The sequence below is a fragment of the Corythoichthys intestinalis genome, chromosome 15, assembly GCF_030265065.1.
Source record: "Corythoichthys intestinalis isolate RoL2023-P3 chromosome 15, ASM3026506v1, whole genome shotgun sequence".
Taxonomy (NCBI): Eukaryota; Metazoa; Chordata; class Actinopteri; order Syngnathiformes; family Syngnathidae; genus Corythoichthys; species Corythoichthys intestinalis.
Genome location: NC_080409.1, coordinates 10,992,319 through 11,016,103, shown reverse-complemented (window position 1 = coordinate 11,016,103; position 23,785 = coordinate 10,992,319). Strand labels below are relative to the sequence as shown.

At 44.4% G+C, this 23,785-nt stretch overlaps 1 protein-coding gene across 2 annotated transcripts in view; it reads right to left on the bottom strand.

The window, feature by feature from the left end:
• The window catches only part of atg2b (autophagy related 2B), a 74,419-nt gene that overhangs the window by 46,094 nt on the left and 4,540 nt on the right, over window positions 1-23,785 (bottom strand). For both annotated transcript variants that reach the window (XM_057858933.1, XM_057858931.1), the window contains exons 6-15: window positions 18,027-18,189; window positions 17,758-17,937; window positions 17,573-17,669; window positions 14,204-14,368; window positions 4,540-4,691; window positions 4,324-4,426; window positions 3,221-3,467; window positions 1,998-2,160; window positions 1,812-1,904; window positions 1,521-1,709 (exon numbers count right to left, since the gene is read on the bottom strand). In XM_057858933.1, the coding sequence (XP_057714916.1) occupies window positions 1,521-1,709; window positions 1,812-1,904; window positions 1,998-2,160; window positions 3,221-3,467; window positions 4,324-4,426; window positions 4,540-4,691; window positions 14,204-14,368; window positions 17,573-17,669; window positions 17,758-17,937; window positions 18,027-18,189 (1,552 nt within the window). The remainder of the gene's footprint in view (window positions 1-1,520; window positions 1,710-1,811; window positions 1,905-1,997; window positions 2,161-3,220; window positions 3,468-4,323; window positions 4,427-4,539; window positions 4,692-14,203; window positions 14,369-17,572; window positions 17,670-17,757; window positions 17,938-18,026; window positions 18,190-23,785) is intronic.

Below are 23,785 nucleotides of genomic sequence, written 5' to 3'. Positions count from 1 at the left end.
GCCTCTAGAACACTAACGAAACTTTGCATACTGGCAAAACAGGAGTGGAAACAAACGCACACATCCCAATCCAACATCGTGGCAAAAATATTATTAATAGGCCCGAAAATATATAATGTTATTGGATTTATTGGGATGACGTCATAATTCCTATTATCGGACCGATAATTTTTGGTCCGATAATTATCGTGCACCTCTAATTCTAATTGTCCTAAATGTGGCCCTCAAACCAAAATGAGGTTGACATCCTTGAGTTACCGGTAAATCATAACCTGCCATTGACAGCGATAGAACTGGCATTGAAAGGTAATCTTTCAGTACCACTCAATACGATAGTCGTCCAATCCTTATTTGACTGACAGGACTAGCAGCGATCAATCACAGTAGAAAGTTAGTTGTGTTTCCTTAGTTTGCTTTAAAGGGAACCGCAGACTTAAAGACTTGTGGGCTCTAATAAGCCACAATTGTTCTGTTTTACTAAAATATATACAGTATATTATATACAGGTATACAGTATATTTGCCATTGATTTAAAAATTTATAATATTTAGTACATGTTTTGACCTACAGAGGACGCCATGTTATACGCGTGCAAGGCATGCTGGGGGTGATGACGCAGTTGGGCTGGACTGGAAGAATAGCTGTGAATGTGGTATGCAGTGTCACCGTTGTATAGAACTAGATTGTATTAACACACTACATTAACGTCGGGTCAAAGGCTTTGTTCAGACTAGCAGCCAAAACCTGATTTTTAGCCAACCCGGATCGAAACTACATGGCTCTTTTGTAGTCTGAACAGTCCCAAAGCACAGAAATTTGATCTGAAACTACATACCAGAAATAGTTTAATATCAGATATTGATATAAGATGCTTCTCAGTCTGGAATAGTCCAAATGGGTTTTGACTGCCTGTGATGTCACTATGCTGCCTGATGCTTTCCTTGCTACGGCAACGTGTGGCCCAGTCTGTAGCAATGGTATTAGCATTTAGCGTCGTGAATGTTGGAAAACTACATATAGTTTGTGGAGTCCAGGCGAGTTTAATTAAATGAAAATAATGTATTGTTTTCCTGCTGAGTGTGTATGATCATCACGAAGATGGTGATGTCCTTGTTGACTCTACAATTATGTGCTCGTCTGTCAGTGTTCAGTGGAAATTGTTGGAAACATTTTATTTATGTATTCATGGACTGAAACTTTTGAAATTTATAGACGATTGAGCAACAGTCAACTACAACTAGACAAAGATGAAGACATTTTGAAATGACTGAAATATGACTAAGGGCAATAAGCATTTTTTTCTAAAAGACTAAAACGGAAATTAAAAGGCCTGCCAAAAACAACACTGTTGGACACTTGCTAAAAATAGTGTAAACAGTCAGCACTGAAAATCAGATTTGAAGAGGCCAGCAGTCTGAACACAGCCATAATGTCATGACTTCTTAAATTAGTAGTATTAATAGAGTTTGAGCTGAACTTTAGAAAATCTACTTTAAATTTGAATCAGAAAAGCTTCTTACCAAGCTGACGTGCTTATTGTAAGACGTGTACATATGTGAGGCCATCATCTCCGCGGCGGCCAGCTTTTGAGGCTGCAGTACCGAATTGAGACGGTCCACGATACTGATGTCGAGCTCGGCTCGTACGGGACCCAGCTCTACGTGCATGTCGGCTTTCCTGGGAATGGCGCTGAGCCGCACCTGGCCACCCTGCAGACATTAAGCTCAGGCTAAGTAAGGTACCACTCGAGCTGTAAATGTATGCCATAAATGAGGGTTTCTTTTTTTTTTTTCTTCAAATGATGCATTTACCTGGGGCCCTCTACGCTCAGCCTGTTTGTAAAGCAGGTGAAAGCAGGTGCTAAGAGGTGCGTTGCCACTTGCTGCGGTGCCAAACGTCAGGAGCTGAGTCGTGACAGGAATGTGTGAGTGTCATGCTGTCAATCCCTTCAAAAATGCATGCAGAGCATCTGCTGAACTCAGCATTGCGTCGCTGACCTCAGTGTACTGAATGCCTCTTTGAGAGCTACCGACGACGGTCTCCGAGGGAAACAGACACTCCAGCAACTCCATTTGGTGAAGGGAGACATCGGTGCTAAAAATCCGTAGGCCGGATCCCTGACAGTGCTCGTAGTTTAACTTGAGACCCTGGCCCACAAACCTGCGGATGTAGCAACATGTCAGCCTCAGAATTACAGGTGGGAACCTCTGGCTAACGCGGGTACAGTTTAGTAATCTGTATTTACAGATTAACAGACAGTTTAGTAATCTGTACCTACAGTTTACTAAATTTTGGGTAGAGTTCAGAGGACATGTGTTGGTACAGTTTAGTAATCTGCAGGTACAGTTCTGAAAACTGCACAATTTACTAATTTTTGGCTCTGGATTACTAAACTGTTATGGTTAAAATATATATATGTAGTTAATAGTTTAATTTAAGACTTTGGCCCACAAACCTGAGGATGTAGCAACATGTCAGCCTCAGAATTAGAGGTGGGAACCTCTGGGTAAAGTGGGTACAGTTTTGTAATCTGATTTGACAGATTACTAAACTGTAAATAAAGTTTAGAAAACTACAGTTTAATCATCTGTGGCTACAATTACTCAACTGTGGGTACAATTTAGTAATCTGTGGGTTTACTAAACTGTGGGTTCAGATTACTAAACAGTCCATTATTGTACAGAGCCCCCTTGGTGCCAGCGTAGAAAAAAAATATTTTTCAAAGCTAATCTGTACTCACAGTTTTTTAATCTGTGGGTAAAGTTTAGTATTCTGTACCCAGTTTTGTAATCTGTACACACGGTTTACTACACTGTACCCAGTTTATTAAACCCACAGATTACTAAACTGGGGTACAGTGTAGTAATATGTGGGTAGTAACCCACATATTACTAACTTTGAGTACAATTTAGTAATATGGAGCCACAGTTTAGTAATCTGTGAGTACAGTTTACTAAACTGTGGGTACAGTTTAGTAATCTGTTGGTTTACTAAACTGTAGGTACGTACACATTACTAAACTGTGGCACTATATGACTAAATAGTACCCACAGTTTAGTAATCTGTGGGTTTAGTAAACTGTGGGTTCAGTTTAGTAAATTGTGTGTACAGATTACAAAACTGGGTACAGAATAAAATATTTTTTCAACTCTGGCACCCACGGGGCTCCGTACAATGACAAGAAACAGTAGGGGGGAAAAGTACAAATAAATGTGCACACCTGAGGTGATCTTGAGGACAGGCCTGATTTAAGACGGATCGATACTGAAGGAAGGCAGCAGGGTTGAGTTGTCCAGCAGGGCCTAATATATTGAAGAAGTGTGCAGCCATGGGGCCCAAAGGACTGGGAGAATCATCTAATGGTGGCAGCGGGTCAATGTGGAGGACTGAGACTGCAAGACCGGTCAGCGTCAGACTCAAGACAAGTTCTGGCCTCGATTCATCGCCGTGCGTTTTGGATGAATGTGCTGAAATCATCAAGATGTCACAATTTTAGTACTTTCAATGTGCCAACATGACACTAGTATACATTAGGATAGGGGACCTCTGGGTTGCTCACATTACGATACGATTCAAGGCTCACAATAACCATCTCAGAATATAGCGATATATCGATTATTGATACAAGAGTCAGGAAATACACAATATATTACAATACAAGTGATAAACAGACAAACCAAAAAAAGCTCTTTTCATCCTTCTACTGTGATGTGAATTGAGTTTGAGAATTGAGTGAGTGCCGACATCTATTGCGGTAAAAGGCAACCAATGAGTTTAATTTCGGGCATTCCAGGTCATTTGCTGTTGATTTTCAGTCAATTCCAATTGAATTTGGAGAATTTCTGTGTCACTTCCTGACGATTCTGAGGCATTTCTGGTCAAATGCCCTAGAATGAACAAAAAGTGAACTCTAAATGCCTCGAAAATCGGAATGACTAACTACGAATGCTCTGGTTTCGAATAAACGAACCACCCCTCCCGGTCTAAATGGATCGGGCGTCTAGCGCCATCAATGGCCGCCTTTGAGTAAAAAGACACTAATCTAGTGTAAGATTTTGGTCGCGACTTGTTTGTTTTTAAACACTGACACCTTTTTAAAATGATCTATCGATACCTGGCCTACCTGGCATATCGACAACCTCTCAAAATTTCAACCTGTCAAAATTTTTTTACGATATATCACCATTTCAATATTTTGTCACACCAATCCATTTAAACTCGGATGGCTGGCCGCGATGTTAAAATGGATTGGACGTCCAACTTCGTCAATAACAGCCAATCAGCTGCAGACTAGAACTAATGTTGGAGGAGCCACACACTTACAAGTTTGTCGTAATAACGTTTGAGGGAATTGTGTGTCTCGTGACTTTCCAGGAGGCTGTTTTTCTCTTTGTCTTGGTACGTCCATGTACTCGTCCCATAAAGCCTACCGCCACAGAAAATACATTGATTAGAATTACTAGTATATTAGGTCCGAGTTTATAAGGATAAATTGACCTAATGCGTCAATTTGCTTAGACAAATTTTCATGAGACCTACATTCGTGTTTCCTGAAGGCGATTCTCCCGGAGAAGCAGAGTAGTTGCTATTGAGTGAAAGGTCCAAATCAACAGTTGGCGGTTCGCCCAAAGGAGGGAGGGAGGACAAGCTGTGGGACATGTCCATGTCAGCCATGGAGAAGAAGACATCATCTACTCCGTCCATCCATGAGTTTATTAAGAGAAAGGCAAAAAGAATGGTCTTTTATTTTTAAAAAAATGTACAAATATATATATATATTATTATTATTATTATTATTATTCATCAAAGAACTACATAATGGAACTTCAACCTCAAATGTTAAAATTGTTAAATGTCAAACTTAGGTTAGATAAAATGACAGATTGGAGGAATAGAAAAAAAGAACACAATATCAAGGGGATTCAGTTCCCACTCCGTCGGAGGTATTTCGGACCAAATTTCACAAATGTTTCACCAAAACCCATCATGTAAAACATTACTTTTCAGGATTGGGCTTTTCAAGCCATTCACAGAACTGAAAACCTTTTAAAAATTCCAATAAATGAAAGCTGATTGAAAGTGGCTACTCCAGGGAAATGTTCTGGACTTTATCACATAATTGGTCATGGGATGGTATTGTACTCAGTACTAGGGTTGTGCCGATTCGATCACGTGATCGGAAACCGGGCTGATCACGCCATTTTTTCCGACAATTGGAATCAGGTGAAAAATATCGGGTTTTTACTATGAAAAATAAATTTTTGTTCTATTTCATTCCTTCTGACTGCCAGAGGGCGGTGCTTAGCACCTGGATATCTACGTGTGCGCAGCACAAAGGTCGAGAATAAAATACCAACAAAGTCACGCCATTGGACGAGACCTGGGTGACGTCAGAGGTCGATAAGAGCCCCGCTCACCCAGCCCTAGTTCCTTTTTCTACATTCTCGCATCGGCGAAGGTCGTATTACCGTGTTTATACCGCGCTCGCCTGAAGCCTCGAAACCAGCTTGGTTGGAGCTACGTGGATTACGTCCTCTAGAGGCTGCGAGCTGCGGCTGGACTATCGATTTCTTCAAGTTCTGGATTATCTTCAGTTACATATTTTCTGTGAGTGTTTTCCGCTCCGGACACTATTGATTGTATTGTTGTGAGTATATTTAGCTGTGATACGCTAATGTAGCACCGCGGCTATTTCCACCAATCCTGCGGGCCCGCACTGGCTAATGTGTCGCCGCGGCGGTTTCTTCCGAACCGGGTTATTGATTAGGCTGTGTTTCCCGCTCCGCGCCGTTTTTGTTTGTTGTGCCGTGAGTGTTTTACTCGCTTTTTGCATTTATACAACGGGAGTGTTTTACTCGCTCTTTGCATTTATACAACGGGAGTGTGTGAGTGTATTTTCACTCCGCGCCTCCTCCAGCGGTTACAACCGAGTGGCTTGTTTGCTTCGAGCCTCATTACTGTGGACTGGTCCTCGAGTGTTATTCGCTCTGGGAGCCTCGTGCTTTGCTGACTCGTTCCGGAGTTTGTGAGTAGGGCTCGCACTGTGTGTAGGCATGTCGGGACCGCTCGTGAACGCGTGTGCTCGCTGTTTAGCCCACCTGAGCCCAGAAGACGGACACACTTTATGCCCGTCGTGTTTAGGCGTTGGGCATTTAAGAAAGGTGCTCACCGAGGAAGTGTGTCTTAACTGTGTCTGCATCCCGTTGTCAGAAAGGTCCGCTAGACTGGCTGTGGTGGAAAATGAAATTTCTCACGGTGCGTTGGCGTCGAGCCCAAAAAAGACGACCAAGCTCCATAAGAAGCAGCATGTTGAGGCCACCTCATCAAAGAAGGCTTGTGATACCGACCACATGCTATCTGCTAAGGTTGACACTTTGGCCTCTGAGTTCGCTCAGATTAAATCATTATTCCTGAATTTACAGCCGGGGGGGATATGTGTGAAAACACAGGTGTCATTGATAGCGTGCCTGAGCAGGAGCACTGCAGTGTAGTTGGCCACCTGGAAGAGGACGTTGTGTCCATAGCAGCAAGTGACTCGCTGTTTAGGACCGGAGATATAACCTATACTGGAGACCTTGACATCGGGCCTTCTCCATGCCCCTCGGTAGCGGACTCTGACACTTCCGAGTCCCTACCCCCAGAATCTAGTCCTGGTTTGTCTTTCATAAAGCAAACTGTCCAATTAGCCCTTTCACAACTGGGTATTGGGCACCTAACGATTCGATTACGATTCAGAGGCTCCGATTCGATTATAAAACGATTATTGATGCACCCCCCCTCCTTTTTTTTTTTTTTTTTTAAATTAAATGTTTTGTACATTAGTTCCAAAATTGTTCAAAAATCCTCTCAGGCTAAACCAAACTACTATTTCAGTATCAAGTTAACATATAGCAGTAAACAAATATACAAAAATAACAGTAAATAAAAAACTCCAGTCCCCATTCTGTAACAGCAGCTTTAAACTACATTCAATTAATTTAATGTTGTGAATCAACTGTTAAAGTTATTAAAATTGCTCCCGTTATTCCATAATTTCCCTTTTGTCTACTTTCGACATGTGAAAGTTTTAAAACTATTTTAAAGATAGATTCAAGTCAATATTTTACCGATTTAGGAGTATTTTAGATAAAAAGTTCATTAGGTTTGCTTGGAAGGTTCGCTACAACAGCCTTGCAGGGAAGTGTACTGCTTTAAGATGGCGGCCGTTTTGTAGATGTGCTGCTCACGCTACCGAATCAAAGGTGCATCTAGTCCTATATAAATGATATCTACCATTACATTATGTGGATGACCTACTTTGTAGCAGCTTTTCGGCAGCAGTCAGGTATGTTGTTGTGTTTTTTTAATCTCGTGGCATGAGTTGAGTTAGAGCCGTGAGTTGAGCATTGGCATTACCCAAGGGGCCGGGTAATGAGAAGCATGATGTTTAGGTACTCTTGCTGCGTTCTTCCTCAATGCGCCCCGAAGACCCCGCGGCGCGCTGAGTGTGTTGTACTTCCGCTTTACTTGGCATATTTCAATAATTGGAATTTGGATGTTTGTGAATCGTTCTCGAATCTTCCACGGACGAATCGCGAATAATCTAAGAATCGGAAATTTTGCACACCTCTAGTATTGAGACACTACCAGCTGAGAATTTGGTTTCTAGTGCCTTCTTTAAGACCGCTCAAAAACCACAATTCTGTGTGCCAGCATCGCAACCCTATATCAAAGAGCTTCAGCTTTGCTGGACAGATCCTAAGTCGTCCACCCACTTGTCCCAAGACTGTAGGGCACTCAGCTCTATGCATGATGCGGCTCAATATGGGTTAAACAAAATGCCGTCGGTCGACAGCATTGTCGCGAGCCTGATAGTGGACCCAGCAGATGCTGCCCGCGCAGAGGCACGATGCCCGCGCCCACAATGCCGGGTGACTGATGATCTCCTTACCAAGGCCTGTGATCTTGCGGCTCGGATTGGCCGCTTGGGTAATACATTTTCCCACCTTGCCCTGGCCCTTTCACAGTCATTGAGGGTTGCAGGTGTCAATGAAAGTTTACAGAACCTGAGTGATGCTTCCCTCCAGAAGTTTGCATATATGTCCAGAGAACTTGGCAGACTCATGTCGACACTTACTGTGACCAGACGCCAAGTATGGTTGGAACAGTCTCCTCTGACTGAGTCGTGTAGGGGTGCACTTCGCACTCTACCTGTTGTTCCGGGTCAAGTGTTTGGCCCAGCAGCCCAACAAACCCTTGAGAGAGCTGTGGAAGCCAACAGGTCCCGGCAACAGTTTGTTGACCTGCAACGAGCTTCCAGGCCCCCCCACAGACGTGCTCCTACCTATCACTCTGCAACCAGGGCTCCACCTGCGCCGAGAACTGCACGTCCAGTTTCTGCGGATGGACATTCCTCTCAACGGCCTGTTTTTCGGGAGCCAGCAGGAAGACCCCCAAGAGCCGACCGATTTCACAGACTTCAACACACTCGCCCCTCCAAGTCCTCTACCGCTAGTAGGGGCAGGAACGGTAGAGTTTGACTACCATTGCCAGGGCCTCAGCCGTTTTACCAAACACCATCTCAGACGCTGGGTCGCCCTTGTTTCAGACCCATGGGTCATTTCAACTCTGTTCAGAGGTTACACTATTCAGTTCAAGCGTCGTTCCCCAAAGTTCAATGGGGTGAAGACAACAGTTGTGTCAGATCCAGGGAAACGTATGGCCCTCAGAAAAGAGATCGTAGAACTCTTACAGAAGGAAGCTATAGAGTTCGTTCCCAGTTCAAACCTGTTGAAAGGGTTTTATTCAATTTATTTTCTTGTTCAGAAGAAGGACGGCGGATTTCGCCCTATCCTCGACCTGAGATCACTAAATTGTTACCTCAAGTGTCTAAAATTTCACATGCTTTGCACGACGGACGTTCTACAATCAATCACTCAAGGAGACTGGTTTACAAGTGTGGATTTAAAGGACGCCTATTTTCACGTACCAGTGGTACCACACCACAGGCCTTTCCTTCGCTTTGCCTTCGAAGGAAAAGCATACCAATACAGAGTGCTGCCATTCGGCCTCTCTCTTGCTCCCCGGACATTTACAAGATGCATGGCTGCAGCGCTGGCCCCCCTGCAGAGCCGTGACCTCAGAATTCTTCCTTACTTGGACGATTGGCTTGTGTGTTCACAGACTCGGGAACAAGCTCTCAGCCACACCACGCTGCTGTTGGACCATGTAAAGCAACTAGGTCTCGAGGTAAACCTTTCGAAAAGTCATTTGATTCCCACCAACATGTGATTTTCATCGGCATGAGCTTAAACTCCTTAACCCTTGAGAGTCGAAGGACGCGCCGGCGCGTCCTCAGCGCACGTCGTCTTTGAAGCGCCCTCACGTTTTAATTACGTCACCCACATGCCGTTGGTTCGTCTCGTTTTAAAGTGCGGAAGTTGCGGTTTACTCTCGTTATTATTTGAAGTCAATCGACCAACTAGAACGTGAGATATTGTCATTTAAGTTTTATAGTTTTATTGTCCTCTCAAAAAAACATTAAAACGCTGCATGGATCATTTGTTTATGTCTATATTTCCATCATTTCTAGTCCTTTTTCAAAACGGAAGCTCCATGAAAAAAACACAAATCAAACGAACCCTTTCGAAGTCACAGTGGAAGCACAAAATGCGTTTTTTTTTTTTTTTTTATAAATATAACTGCGGTGCGAGGTTCAACCGAACGAGAGGGAGGAGTGTGCTGAAGCAGCGAGGTGGCGAGCGACGGCCAGTTGGATACTGCTGGATCGAGCAGCGACTTTGTGTGACTTTGACAATGAACGGAAAACTAAATTTAGCGCAAGCAATTGTGCTTCTGATCAACTTGAGGAAGAGGATGGTCCAAATTCGTCATCATCGTCTTCTTCGGAAGAGTCCTCGAGTGAAGATAGTGACGGATTTGAACACGTGGGTGACGCCATCGACGAGCAGAGGTAAACCAACTCACTCTTTTTTTTCATGCTGAAAACGTTTCTTTTGAAAGTTTCTTTTGATATTGCAAGACAAAGTTAATTTTGATGCAATATAAGTGTGTGTTTGTGTATATAATAATAAAATGTGCATATCAGATCAAAGTTGTACGTGCACTGTGGGTATCCCAGGCAGGAATTTATAATTTGTGGTGTTCTTCTTTATATATGAAGATTAGGGATGTAGCACATATTCAGCTATGGTATTCTTTCTATTGTCATACATATAGATTTCCATTATTATTTATTGCTGTATATATTTTTATTTTATACTTTATTATTTTCATAAATACTGACTTATTTTCATGTACATTTATAGTGACAATGAAAGCAAAGTGAAATGAAAATGGAAGGGTGGAAAGAGGACCGACACCCCATGGAAGTGTGAGCTGTGTGATGTAGCCGTGTCTAATTCCAGGACGAAACTGCTTTTCGGAGTGGCATGACTGAAAAAAATTTAACTTGTTTATTGTAAATATTTTTGAAAATGCTTTTTTCCCCCCAATGTTATATATATTTTTTTTTCCCACATCAAGCTTCTCAATTTGTGTATATAAATGTGTGTTCAAGAAGCTTGATTGTGTGTACATAGTTTTCATCAGGCGATTGGCCGCAATACCTAAACTCATAAAGAGATGGCCTCTAAACACTTTTTGTGTTAGATGGTATATATTTTTTCACTGTTCTTCACTGTTAGGTCTGCTGTATATAACCTGTTTTGACTGGAGCATGTATAAAGGCAAAAAACGCCTATGGCTATACCTGTTGTTTATGTTGAATTGTCAAATATAAGACTATTTATTCTAAATTTTTTTGGTTGAATGTTCATCCTAACATGTTGAATAAATATTACAAAGTTTCAAAACGGTTCGTTACGCATGTTTGGTTGTCAATTGGACATCAATATTAAAAATTTTGACAAAACGATTTTGGAATTTTTGGTCTTTTTGGGCCCAAAATGATGATTTATAATTGATCAGTGAAGGAAACAACAATTTGGACATGAAGTTCAAGGTGTCACAAAAAAAGGGACCAAACCAGGCCATCGTAAACAATTCTTTCTTTGAAATATAAAGGCAACTTCAAAGGCATGCAAAATCAGACAAAATAGGCCCAGACCTTAAAGGGTTAACTATGACCGCCTCTCCGTCGCCACAAAGGGTGGACGACGTTCTCCGAACGGTCACGCGTGTCAGACACAGTGCGAGTCTGTCATACAGATTTGGATGAATGGTTTGGGATTGGATCCCAAACGACATCAACGCAGACTTGTGACTCTCTCAGGGCGTTGTCATCGACTTCTAAGGCCCTGGATGGACAGGCAGTTCATATGCAAAGGGGTCACGTTAGGTTCTCTTCCCTCGCGCCGAGAAGTGGTTGTAACGGATGCGTCACTTTCAGGCTGGGGTGCAGTGTGGAACCACAGGACGATCAGGGGTGTTTGGTCCCCACTGGAGAGACTGTCACATAAATGTATTGGAGCTTCGTGCTGTTCGACTCGGTCTCAAGCATTTTCTCCCTGCACTGAGTGGAAAGCATGTTCTGTTCGGTCGGACAATACGTCCACTGTCTACCATATAAACCACCAAGAGGGGACCAGATCTCCTCTCTCACTGGCGGAGGCTCAAAAGCTTCTCCTGTGGGCTTTTCCACACCTTCTGAGTCTCAGAGCAGTCCATCTTCCGGGGGTGCAGAACTGTGCAGCAGACTTACTCTCCAGGCAGAAACCACCGCCTGGGGAGTGGAGGTTGAACCCTGCTGTGGTTCAGGAGATATGGGGGAGGTTCGGTGTTGCAGAGGTGGACCTCTTCGCTTCAGAAGCAACCACTCATTGTCAATTGTGGTTTTCCCTTGCGGAACCGAACAGTCCACTAGGTCAGGATGCCCTAGCACACTCATGGCCAGACTGTCTCCTCTATGCATTTCCGCCTCTTCCTCTCTTAATGGTGACTCTGCACAGGATCAGCCAGAGCAATCACAGGGTGTTGTTGGTCGCTCTGTTCTGGCCAGGAAGAATGTGGTTTCCGTTGATTCTCAAACATCTCAATGGAGATCCTTGGCCTGTACCCCAGAGATTGGACCTGTTTTCCCAGTTGGAGGGGAGCATCTGGCACCCCCACCCGGAGCGTCTTCACCTGTACCTGTGGCCTCTGAAGGGCCGGACTCTGTTGGAGTCCTGTACAGAGGCGGTTGTACAAACTGTACTTGATGCTCGTGCGACATCCACGAGGGCACTTTACAGTAACAGGTGGAGACTGTTCAATAAATGGTGTAAGGATCACAATGTGGATCCTGTGCGCTGCTCTGTGCCAATATTACTCAGCTATTTACAAGAACGTCTTGATAAGGGACTTTCTTTATCAACCTTAAAAGTGTACGTGGCTGCGATATCCACCCACCATGTTTTGGTGGATGACCGATCAGTGGGCTCTCATTCCCTGGTGTGTCGGTTTTTGAAGGGTGCCCTTCGTCAACAGCCTCCAAGATTACCACGCGTCCCCACGTGGGACCTTCCATTAGTCCTGGAGGGTTTGTGTTCAACCCCTTCTGAGCCTTTGAATGGGGCTGACCTTAAGTGGGTCACAGTGAAAACTGTGTTCCTCCTCGCAATTACTTCAGCAAAGCAAGTGAGTGAATTACATGCTGTATCGATTTCTCCGAACTGTATAAGGTGGAATCCTGACAGTTCTGGGGTTACATTATGGGAGTTTTCTACCGAAGAGACTTTCAGCCTTTCACATTAACCAGCCAGTTACCCTGGCTGTGTTTAACGATGTGAGTGGACCTGATGGACATTTGGAAAGTTTGCTATGTCCTGTTCGTATCCTGAAGCACTATATTAGCGTGACTGCAAGCACTCGTAAAACGGATGCTCTTTTTGTATGTTTTGGTGACAAAAATAAAGGCTGCACAGTCTCGAAGCAACGCTTGTCACATTGGGTTGTCGAAGCTATTCTTCAGGCCTATGAATCCAAAGGTCTTCAGCCTCTTAAAGTCACGTGCCATTCCACAAGGAAGATGGCAACTTCCTGGGCGGCACTGAGAGGTGTTACACTGAATGACATCTGTTCCGCAGCAACGTGGGCATCGTCTTGTACGTTTGCCCGCTTCTACAGAGTGAATGTGGCACCTCCTCACCCGGTGGCTTCAGTAGTGCTGTCGGCTTCCTCTCACCGAGACTGATCCTCGGTATGCGTGGTGTTTTCGTGACAATGTTGGTATAAAGTCATCCAGGTGTTAAGCACCGCCCTCTGGCGGTCAGAAGGAATGAAATAGAACGAGAGTTACTTCTGTAACTAAGGTTCTATGAATTCCGGATGACCGCCAGAGCTGCCTGTCACTCAGACTCCCTGCGAGTACATTTCGAAAAGGAACTAGTGCTGGGTGAGCGGGGCTCTTATCGACCTCTGACGTCACCCAGGTCACGTCCAATGGCGTGACTTTGTTGGTATTTTATTCTCAACCTTTGTGCTGCGCACACGTAGATATCCAGGTGCTAAGCACCGCCCTCTGGCGGTCATCCGGAATTCATAGAACCTTAGTTACAGAAGTAACTCTCGTTTTTCTGCTTCATGTTCTACAGTCTCTCACCCTCCCTCCTGCTGCTTTTCTTGCTCACCAGTGCAGCTGGCGTTTGTTAAAGTTAACGATGATTGCCAGGTTTGTAGCTTTGATCTGATACTAATGACAATAATTTCAAGTGATGACGTGACTCACAGCCCCCTATTTACCAAAATGGACCCGAAGGGGTGCCATTTGTTTGTGCTACGTTTGCGCTAGTTGTTAAGACACCCCTGTTATTGAGAGAGTCGGTATGCTCCATCAGCCGCGACGAAGGAGCTGCGTTTGACATCATCAGTCGAAATTAATATCTCAATATCTATAAAACGATAGCAGCATAAACAAAAAATTTTACAGCACAAACAATGCATAAACGATTGGCACCATTTTTAGCCATTTTTAATCAAAATGGGGTGCTGGTTGACCTTCAAATTCACCTATACAGGAATTGTAAATAACTCAAAAACGATAGCAGCACAACCGATAGACATCATTTTTATATAAATTTGCATCTGATGAAGGGCCAAATTCACGAAGGTCCCCTTTAATTGCGGAAAACGAGGGATTACTGTGTATTCATAGCAAATATATAGAACAATCAATCTGGCCTGCCAGGATATGAGGTTCTACAGGAGAGGATAGTTTCAGTCAAACCTCGACTTGAGACCGTTCGGGTGTTCTGGCTCTCAAAGAGCTCGGCCTCTGCGCCTGCCGTTGCAGTGTCCTTCTTCAGACAGCGATTTAGTTCCATGTGGAGTCGGTACTCATCCTCTTGCTGCATAGGTCGACTTTTTCTGTCCTTGGCCCATTCGTGTGCACCTTAATGAAAAAGTAGAGAAACGCTAAATGAAGGGGTGGGAACCTCTGCGTACATCACGATATGATATGACTTGCGACGCAAGGCTCACGATAACGATGATCTCACGATTTGGTGATACAACAATTAGCAGGAAATCATTTTAGAATACTCTGCAAAACCACTAACAAACAGAAAAACAAGATATTTTCATCCTACTGCTCTAAGTTTATCACTAGTAGATGCCCAATCCGTTTGAACCGGGAGGCCCTAAAATGAACAGTAAGTGACCTGTAAATGCCCACACGACATGCTCCGGTTTCAGAACCATTGACAGCACTAGACATCCAATCCAGTCAAAACTTTTTGGGATTTCTAGTGCCGTCAGCGGCAACTAATATCAGGTAACGAGTTAATTTTGTAGCATTTCACATCATTTCCTGTTGATTTTCCGTCACTTCCTTTATGTTTTGGGGAATTTAAGGGTCACTTCCTGTTTGTTTTTGGGCATTGACAGGTCACTTCCTGTTAATTTTGGATTACCGAAAAGTAAGTGACTCAATGTCTCCAAATGAATAGAACGTGACTCAAAATAGAAAGGAAGTAACCTGTAAATGACCACAAAAGACTGGCTGTGAATCCTCTGGTTTCAGTGATATCAAGCTCATACCTGTTGACAATGAGTGTAGAGCCCGCACTCCAGGTCTGAGAAACCAAGGAACTCGTTGTGCTTTAACTTTGGCGTGGGGGTGTTAGCTTTGACAACTATACATCTAGCGCTATTGTTTCTTGTACTTGTGTGTGTTTTAACTGCATCGTGGGGGGTTTAGACATTATCAGTGACAATCTAGACCTAGAGCTGTGGTTATTCTTTCTTTTGCTTGCCTTTGTATCAATAAACTTCTTTCCTTTGCAATTTCTAATCAATAAACATTGTCTATTTTGCAAAAGTGTGCCTGTTGCTGACTCACTGCGAACCTGAAACGAAATTTCTTTCGTAAAAGTGTGACCCGGAGATTTCGTAAAAATTTCGTAAAACATTTTGGAGTGACAGTGCGAGGCGTCCAATCCAGTCAAAATGAATTGGCTATCTAGCGCTGTCAATGGCAGTTAATGCCAGAATATTAGTTCATTTTGGGGCATTTCATGTCATTTCCTGTTAATTTTCCATCACTTCCTTTTCCTTTTGGGGCGTTTACAAGTCACTTCCTGTTGATTTTGGGTTACTGAACAGGAGGTGACTCAAAATCAACAGGAAGTAACTTATAAATGCTCCAAAAGGAAAAGGAAGTGATCGGTAAATGCCCACACAGACTTCATAATGATATTGACGGGTCAAATCGGTCATGTCCTGCGCCTCGCATTCAAATAGGGGGCCGCCTACATCAAGAGGAGCTATTCACAAACACACGCACGCAGCGATCTAAAGCCGGATTTCTGTTAAAAAACTGCGAAAGCTGAACCTCATACAAACAGGAAGGATTGTCTCAGAAGTGACTTGTTCGAGGATTCAAGGTAATTATTATTACATTTTTCGTACCATGCATACATTTTGAAACGTGAAAAAAAAATCAATGGGACAAATTAGCCGCTACTGCATTGACATCATAGTTCGCAATATGAACGTAAAATAAATGCTAACTGCACATTTTTCTTGCTTTTAACCAATAATCGAGACTGTTTTACATCCATATCGATAAAGGATTTCGGGATTTAAGCATTTGTACACAATCATTTTTACTGGAAAAGCTCTGTTTACATAAGGCGGCCGCTAGCTACATTCACTAACAGACTAGCATTGAACTTCGACATATTGACGTCAAATAAATGCCAAAGGCACGTTTTTTTGTTGTTGCGTTTAACCAAGAATCGAGACTGTTTTACGTCCATATCTATAAAGAAATCGGGGATTTAAGCATTTATTCACAAGAATTTTTACCGGAAAAGCTCTGTTTCCATAAGGCGGCTGCTAGCTACATTTACTAACAGACTAGCATTGTACTTCGACATATTTACGTAAAATGAATGCTAATTGCACGTTTTTTTTGCCTTTAACCAAGAATCGAGACTGTTTTACGTCCATATCCATACAGAATTCAGGGATTTAAGCATTTATTCACAAGAATTTTCAACGAAAAAAGTTCTTTTGTCTGTGATTCCACTTGGTCAGCTTTGACGGCCTCGCCAATAATGCAGGCCCTCTATTTATCGGCCCCGCGCCCCGTATCCCGTTAATACATTATGAAGTCCATGGCCCACAAAAGACTGGCTATGAATCCTCTTGTTTCAGTGCCACTGAAAGCGCTAGTCATCCAATCCAGTCAAAATGAATTGGATGTCTAGTGCCGTCAATGGCAGTTAATGCCAAAAAATAAAATCATTTTGGGGCATTTCGGGTCATTTCCTTTTGATTTTCTGCCACTTCCTGTTGATTTTGGGACATTTACAGGACACTTCCTTTTGATTTTGGATTACTGAAAAGGAGGTGACTCAAGAATGTCCCCAAAATAAGTGACTAAAAAACAACAGGAGGTAACCTGCACGTGCCCTAAAGTGTACAAGAGGTGACCTGTAAATGACCACAAAGACTGGCTGTGAATCCTCTGGTTTCAGTGCCATTGATAGTGCGAGATGTCCAATCCAGTCAAAATGAATAGGTTATCTTGCGCTGTCAATGGCAGTTAATGGAAGAATATTAATTTATTTTAAGGCTTTTCCTGTTGATTTCCCGTCACTTCCTGTTGATTTTGGGGCATTTACGGGTCACTTCCTGGTGATTTTGGGGCATTCACAGGTCACTTCCAGTTGATTTTGAGTTACCGAATAGGGGGTGCTCAAAAATAACAGAAAGTAACCTGTAAATGCCCTAAAACGAACAGGAAGTGACTTTTAAATGCGCACAAAAGTTTCTGGTTTCGGTGCCATTGACGGCGCTAAATGTCCAATCTAGTCGAAATGAATTGGATGTACAGTATAGCGCCAGTGGGCTAACGTATTCTAATGCAAGAATTTGGTAGCAACCTACTGGTTCCTTTTGTTTGTTTTTTTTTAAACAGTGACACCTTTTCAAAATGATATATCGATTCTTGGTGGGAGCATATCGATAACCTTTTGGGCTACAAAGCATCGCGATATATCACCTTTTCGATATATTGTCACAGCCCCAGCTAAAAGTTAAAAAATTTAGCGATGTCACAGGTCATATTCATGAATTAACGGGTACTCACGTTCACAGGAAAAAGCTCCAAACAAGTCTAGAAGTAAGTGAACTTGGCGTGGGGAGAGCAAAATGAGCAGTGTGTCGATGTGCCCAGCCACATCCAGCTATGAGGGAAAGAAACATATCTATAAATATCAATACCAAGGTCTACCAGCAAATAATATTTAATACAGGGCATATGAATTGAATTACTTTTGCTCCTGGCATGGCTAAGTTGGTTTTCAGGGTGAGGGACAACTCAATTTTACCACAGAGACTTCCAACCTGTACAGGTTGGAATGGTGCTGTCGAAGACACAGTCTCTGTGAACTGTGGATGAGGCTCGCAAATAATTTTTGGATTCCAGCTGGGAGAGAGTTTTGGCTCTGTCTCCTATCAAAGATGAAAGAAAGTGATCAATTTTGGGGGGGACTGGCAGCAGACACATAAACAAGGTTTCTCCAACATCTGAGAAGACCAACCATTGGAGGCGGTGAAGAGTTGAAACCAGCTCGAGACAAATCAGAGAACTCATCCCAAAATACAGTAATGCCGTCCATCTGCAACTTCTTGTGTGCAAATGTTATTGGCTGATGCACGTTCATACTTGAGGTCTCCTCTCCAGTTTCATCGGAATAAAAAATTCTGTACAAATAGACATTAAAAAGAATTCACAAAAAGACAACACACTCAAAAGGATATGACTCATATTTACTACAAGCATTCATCCATCAACACAAGTTTGCCAACCATTGCATTAAAAGATTAAACACTGCATTTTAATATACCGGAGACCTCCCGTATACAGTAGACTTTTTACCCATAACCCCAAAAATATATACAGTGGTATGAAAAAGTAGCTGAACCTTTCGGAATTTCTCACATTTCTGAAAAAAAAAATCACCATCAAATGTGATCTGATATTTGTCAAAATCACACAGATGACAAAATAGTAATGCTGCTTTAACTAAAACCACCCAAACATTTATAGGTTTTCACATTTCAATGAGGATCATATGCAAATAATGACAGAAGGGGGAAAAAAATAAAGTGAACCATCACATTTAATATTTTGTGCCCCCCCACCCCCACCCCCCTTTTGGCAGTAATAACTTCAACCAGACGCTTCCTGTAGCTGCAGATCAGTCTGGCACATCAATCAGGACTAATCTTGGCCCATTCCTATCTACAAAACTGCTGTAAATCAGTCAGATTCCTGGGATCTCTGTCATGAATCGCTGTTTTTAGGTCGTGCCACAGCATCTCAATGGGGTTCAAGTCTGGACTTTGACTTGGCCACTCCAGAACGTGTATTTTGTTCTTCTGAAACCATTCTGAAGTTTATTTACTTCTGTTTTGGATCATTGTCTTGTTGCAGCATCCATCCTCTTTTTAAGCTTCATCTGTCCGACAGACTGCCTCAGGTTTTCCTCCAAAACATCCCGATAAACTTTTGAATTCATTCTTCCATTAATGATTGCAAGTTCTTCAGGCCCTGAGGCAGCAAAACAGCCCCAAATCATGCTGCTCCCTCCACCATGGAGCTGTTCCATTTTTCCTTCACACATGACATTGTGTTACTCCAAAACAATTCAACTTTGCTTTCATGAGTCCACAAAATATTTTGCCAAAACTTCTGTTTGGAGTGGCCAAGTGCCTTTTTGCGAACATTAAACGAGCAACAACATTTTTTTAGACAGCAGTGGCTTCCTCTGCGCAGTCCTCCCATGAACACCATTCTTGGCCATAGTTTTACATATAGTTGATATGTGGACAACGGATATATGTAAGTCTTTAGCAGACACTCTAGGGTTCTTTTTTCCCTCTCTAAGGATTCTACGCTGAACTCTTGGCATCATCTTTGGTGGGCGGCCACTGCTTGGGAGAGAAGCAACAGTGCCAAGCTCTTTCCATTTGTAGACAACTTCTCTGACTGTTGATTGATGACCATCCAGACTTTTACAGATGGTTTTGTATCCTTTCACAGCTTTATACAAATCGAGAGTTACTTCTGTAACTAAGGTTCTATGAATTCCGGATGACCGCCAGAGGGCGGTGCTTAGCACCTGGATATCTACGTGTGCGCAGCACAAAGGTCGAGAATAAAATACCAACAAAGTCACGCCATTGGACGTGACCTGGGTGACGTCAGAGGTCGATAAGAGCCCCGCTCACCCAGCACTAGTTCCTTTTCGGAATGTACTCGCAGGGAGTCTGAGTGACAGGCAGCTCTGGCGGTCATCCGGAATTCATAGAACCTTAGTTACAGAAGTAACTCTCGTTCTATTTCATTCCTTCTGACCGCCAGAGGGCGGTGCTTAGCACCTGGATGACTTTATACCAACAATGTCACGAAGACACCACACATACCGAGGATCAGTCACGGTGAGAGGAAGCCGACAGCACTACTGAAGCTACCGGGTGAGGAGCTGCCACATTCACTCTGTAGAAGCGGGCAAACGTACAAGACGATGCCCACGTTGCTGCGGAACAGATGTCATTCAGAGGAACACCTCTCAGTGCCGCCCAGGAAGTTGCCATCTTCCTTGTGGAATGGCACGTGACTTTAGGAGGCTGAAGACCTTTGGATTCATAGGCCTGAAGAATAGCTTCGACAACCCAATGTGACAAGCGTTGCTTCGAGACTGTGCAGCCTTTATTTTTGTCACCAAAACATACAAAAAGAGCATCTGTTTTACGAGTGCTTGCAGTCACGCTAATATAGTGCTTCAGCATACGAACAGGACATAGCAAACTTTGCAAATGTCCGTCAGGTTCACTCACATCGTTAAACACAGCCAGGGTAACTGGCTGGTTAATGTGAAAGGCTGAAAGTCTCTTCGGTAGAAAACTCGGATTGGGCCATAATGTAACCCCAGAACAGTCAGGATTCCACTTTAAACAGTTCGGAGAAATCGATAAAGCATGTAATTCACTCACTCGCTTCGCTGAAGTAATTGCGAGGAGGAACGCAGTTTTTATTGTGACCCACTTAAGGTCAGCCCCATCCAAAGGCTCAAAAGGGGTTGAACACAAACCCTCCAGGACTAACGGAAGGTCCCACGTGGGGACGCGTGGTAATCTTGGAGGCCGTCGACGAAGGGCACCCTTCAAAAACCGACACACCAGGGAATGAGAGCCCACTGATCGGCCATCCACCAAAACATGGTGGGTGGCTATCGCAGCCACGTACACTTTTAAGGTTGATACAGAAAGTCCCTTATCAAGAAGTTCTTGTAAATAGCTAAGTAATATTGGCACAGAGCAGCGCACAGGATCCACATCGTGATCCTTACACCATTTATTGAACAGTCTCCGCCTGTTACTGTAAAGCGCCCTCGTGGACGTAGCACGAGCATCAAGTACAGTTTGTACAACCGCCTCTGTACAGGACTCTAACAGAGAGTCCGGCCCTTCAGAGGCCACAGGTACAGGTGAAGACGCTCCGGGTGGGGGTGCCAGATGCTCCCCTCCAACTGGGACAACAGGTCCATTCTCTGGGGCAGAGGCCAAGGATCCCCATTGAGATGTTTGAGAATCAACGGAAACCACATTCTTCCTGGCCAGAACGGAGCGACCAACAACACCCTGTGATTGCTCTGGCTGATTCTGTGCAGAGTCACCATTAAGAGAGGAAGGGGCGGAAACGCATACAGGAGAGAGTCTGGCCATGAGTGTGCTAGGGCATCCTGACCTAGTGGACTGTTCGGTTCCGCAAGGGAAAACCACAGTTGACAATGAGTGGTTGCTTCTGAAGCGAAGAGGTCCACCTCTGCAACACCGAACCTCCCCCATATCTCCTGAACCACAGCAGGGTTCAACCTCCACTCCCCAGGCGGTGGTTTCTGCCTGGAGAGTAAGTCTGCTGCACAGTTCCGCACCCCCGGAAGATGGACTGCCCTGAGACTCAGAAGGTGTGGAAAAGCCCACAGGAGAAGTTTTTGAGCCTCCACCAGTGAGAGAGGAGATCTGGTCCCCCCTTGGTGGTTTATATGGTAGACAGTGGACGTATTGTCCGACCGAACCAGAACATGCTTTCCACTCAGCGCAGGGAGAAAATGCTTGAGACCAAGTCGAACAGCACGAAGCTCCAATACATTTATGTGACAAAGTCTCTCCAGTGGGGACCAAACACCCCTGATCGTCCTGTGGTTCCACACTGCTCCCCAGCCTGAAAGCGACGCATCCGTTACAACCACTTGTCGGCGTGAGGGAAGAGAACCTAACGTGACCCCTTTGCATATGAACTGCCTGTCCATCCAGGGCCTTAGAAGTCGATGACAACGCCCTGAGAGAGTCACAAGTCTGCGTTGATGTCGGGTGGGATCCAATCCCAAACCGTTCATCCAAATCTGTAACGGGCGCAAAAACAAAAGCCCCAATGGCACCACAACTGATAGTGCAGTCAGTTTCCCCAACAACTGGAGGACGGTCCCGTATGACAGACTCGCACTGTGTCTGACACGCGTGACCGTTCGGAGAACGTCGTCCACCCTTTGTGGCGACGGAGAGGCGGTCATAGTTAAGGAGCTTAAGCTCATGCCGATGAAAATCACATGTTGGCTGGGAATCAAATGACTTTTTGAAAGGTTTACCTTGAGACCTAGTTGCTTCACATGGTCCAACAGCAGCGTGGTGTGGCTGAGAGCTTGTTCCCGAGTCTGTGAACACACAAGCCAATCGTCCAAGTAAGGAAGAATTCTGAGGCCGCGGCTCTGCAGGGGGGCCAGCGCCGCAGCCATGCATCTTGTAAATGTCCGGGGAGCAAGAGAGAGGCCGAATGGCAGCACTCTGTATTGGTATGCTTTTCCTTCGAAGGCAAAGCGAAGGAAAGGCCTGTGGTGTGGTACCACTGGCACGTGAAAATAGGCGTCCTTTAAATCCACACTTGTAAACCAGTCTCCTTGAGTGATTGATTGGAGAACGTCCGTCGTGCGAAGCATGTGAAATTTTAGACGCTTGAGGTAACAATTTAGTGATCTCAGGTCGAGGATAGGGCGAAATCCGCCGTCCTTCTTCGGAACAAGAAAATAAATTGAATAAAACCCTTTCAACAGGTTTGAACTGGGAACCAACTGTTGTCTTCACCCCATTGAACTTTGGGGGACGACGCTTGAACTGAATAGTGTAACCTCTGAACAGAGTTGAAATGACCCATGGGTCTGGAACAAGGGCGACCCAGCGTCTGAGATGGAGTTCGGTAAAATGGCTGAGGCCCTGGCAATGGTAGTCAAACTCTACCGTTCCTGCCCCTACTAGCGGTAGAGTGCTTGGAGGGGCGAGTGTGTTGAAGTCTGTGAAATCGGTCGGCTCTTGGAGGTCTTCCTGTCGGCTCCCGAAAAACAGGCCGTAGAGAGGAATGTCCATCCGCAGAAACTGGACGTGCAGTTCTCGGCGCAGGTGGAGCCCTGGTAGCAGAGTGATAGGTAGGAGCACGTCTGTGGGGGGGCCTGGAAGCTCGTTGCAGGTCAACAAACTGTTGCCGGGACCTGTTGGCTTCCACAGCTCTCTCAAGGGTTTGTTGGGCTGCTGGGCCAAACACTTGACCCGGAACAACAGGTAGAGTGCGAAGCGCACCCCTACACGACTCAGTCAGAGGAGACTGTGCCAACCATACTTGGCGTCTGGTCACAGTAAGTGTCGACATGAGTCTGCCAAGTTCTCTGGACATATATGCAAATGTCTGGAGGGAAGCATCGCTCAGGTTCTGTAAACTTTCATTGACACCTGCAACCCTCAATGACTGTGAAAGGGCCAGGGCAAGGTGGGAAAACGTATTACCCAAGCGGCCAATCCGAGCCGCAACATCATAGGCCTTGGTAAGGAGATCATCAGTCACCCGGCACTGTGGGCGCGGGCATCGTGCCTCTGCGCGGGCAGCATCTGCTGGGTCCACTATCAGGCTCGCGACAATGCTGTCCACCGACGGCATCTTGTTTAACCCATATTGAGCAGCATCATGCATAGAGCTGAGTGCCCTACAGTCTTGGGACAAGTGGGTGGACGACTTAGGATCCGTCCAGCAAAGCTGAAGCTCATTGATATAGGGTTGTGATGCTGGCACACAGAATTGTGGTTTTTGAGCGGTCTTAAAGAAGGCATTAGAAACCGAATTCTCAGCTGGTAATGTCTCAATACCCAGTTGTGAAAGGGCTAATTGGACAGTTTGCTTTATGAAAGACAAACCAGGACTAAAGTCTGGGGGTAGGGACTCGGAAGTGTCAGAGTCCGCTACCGAGGG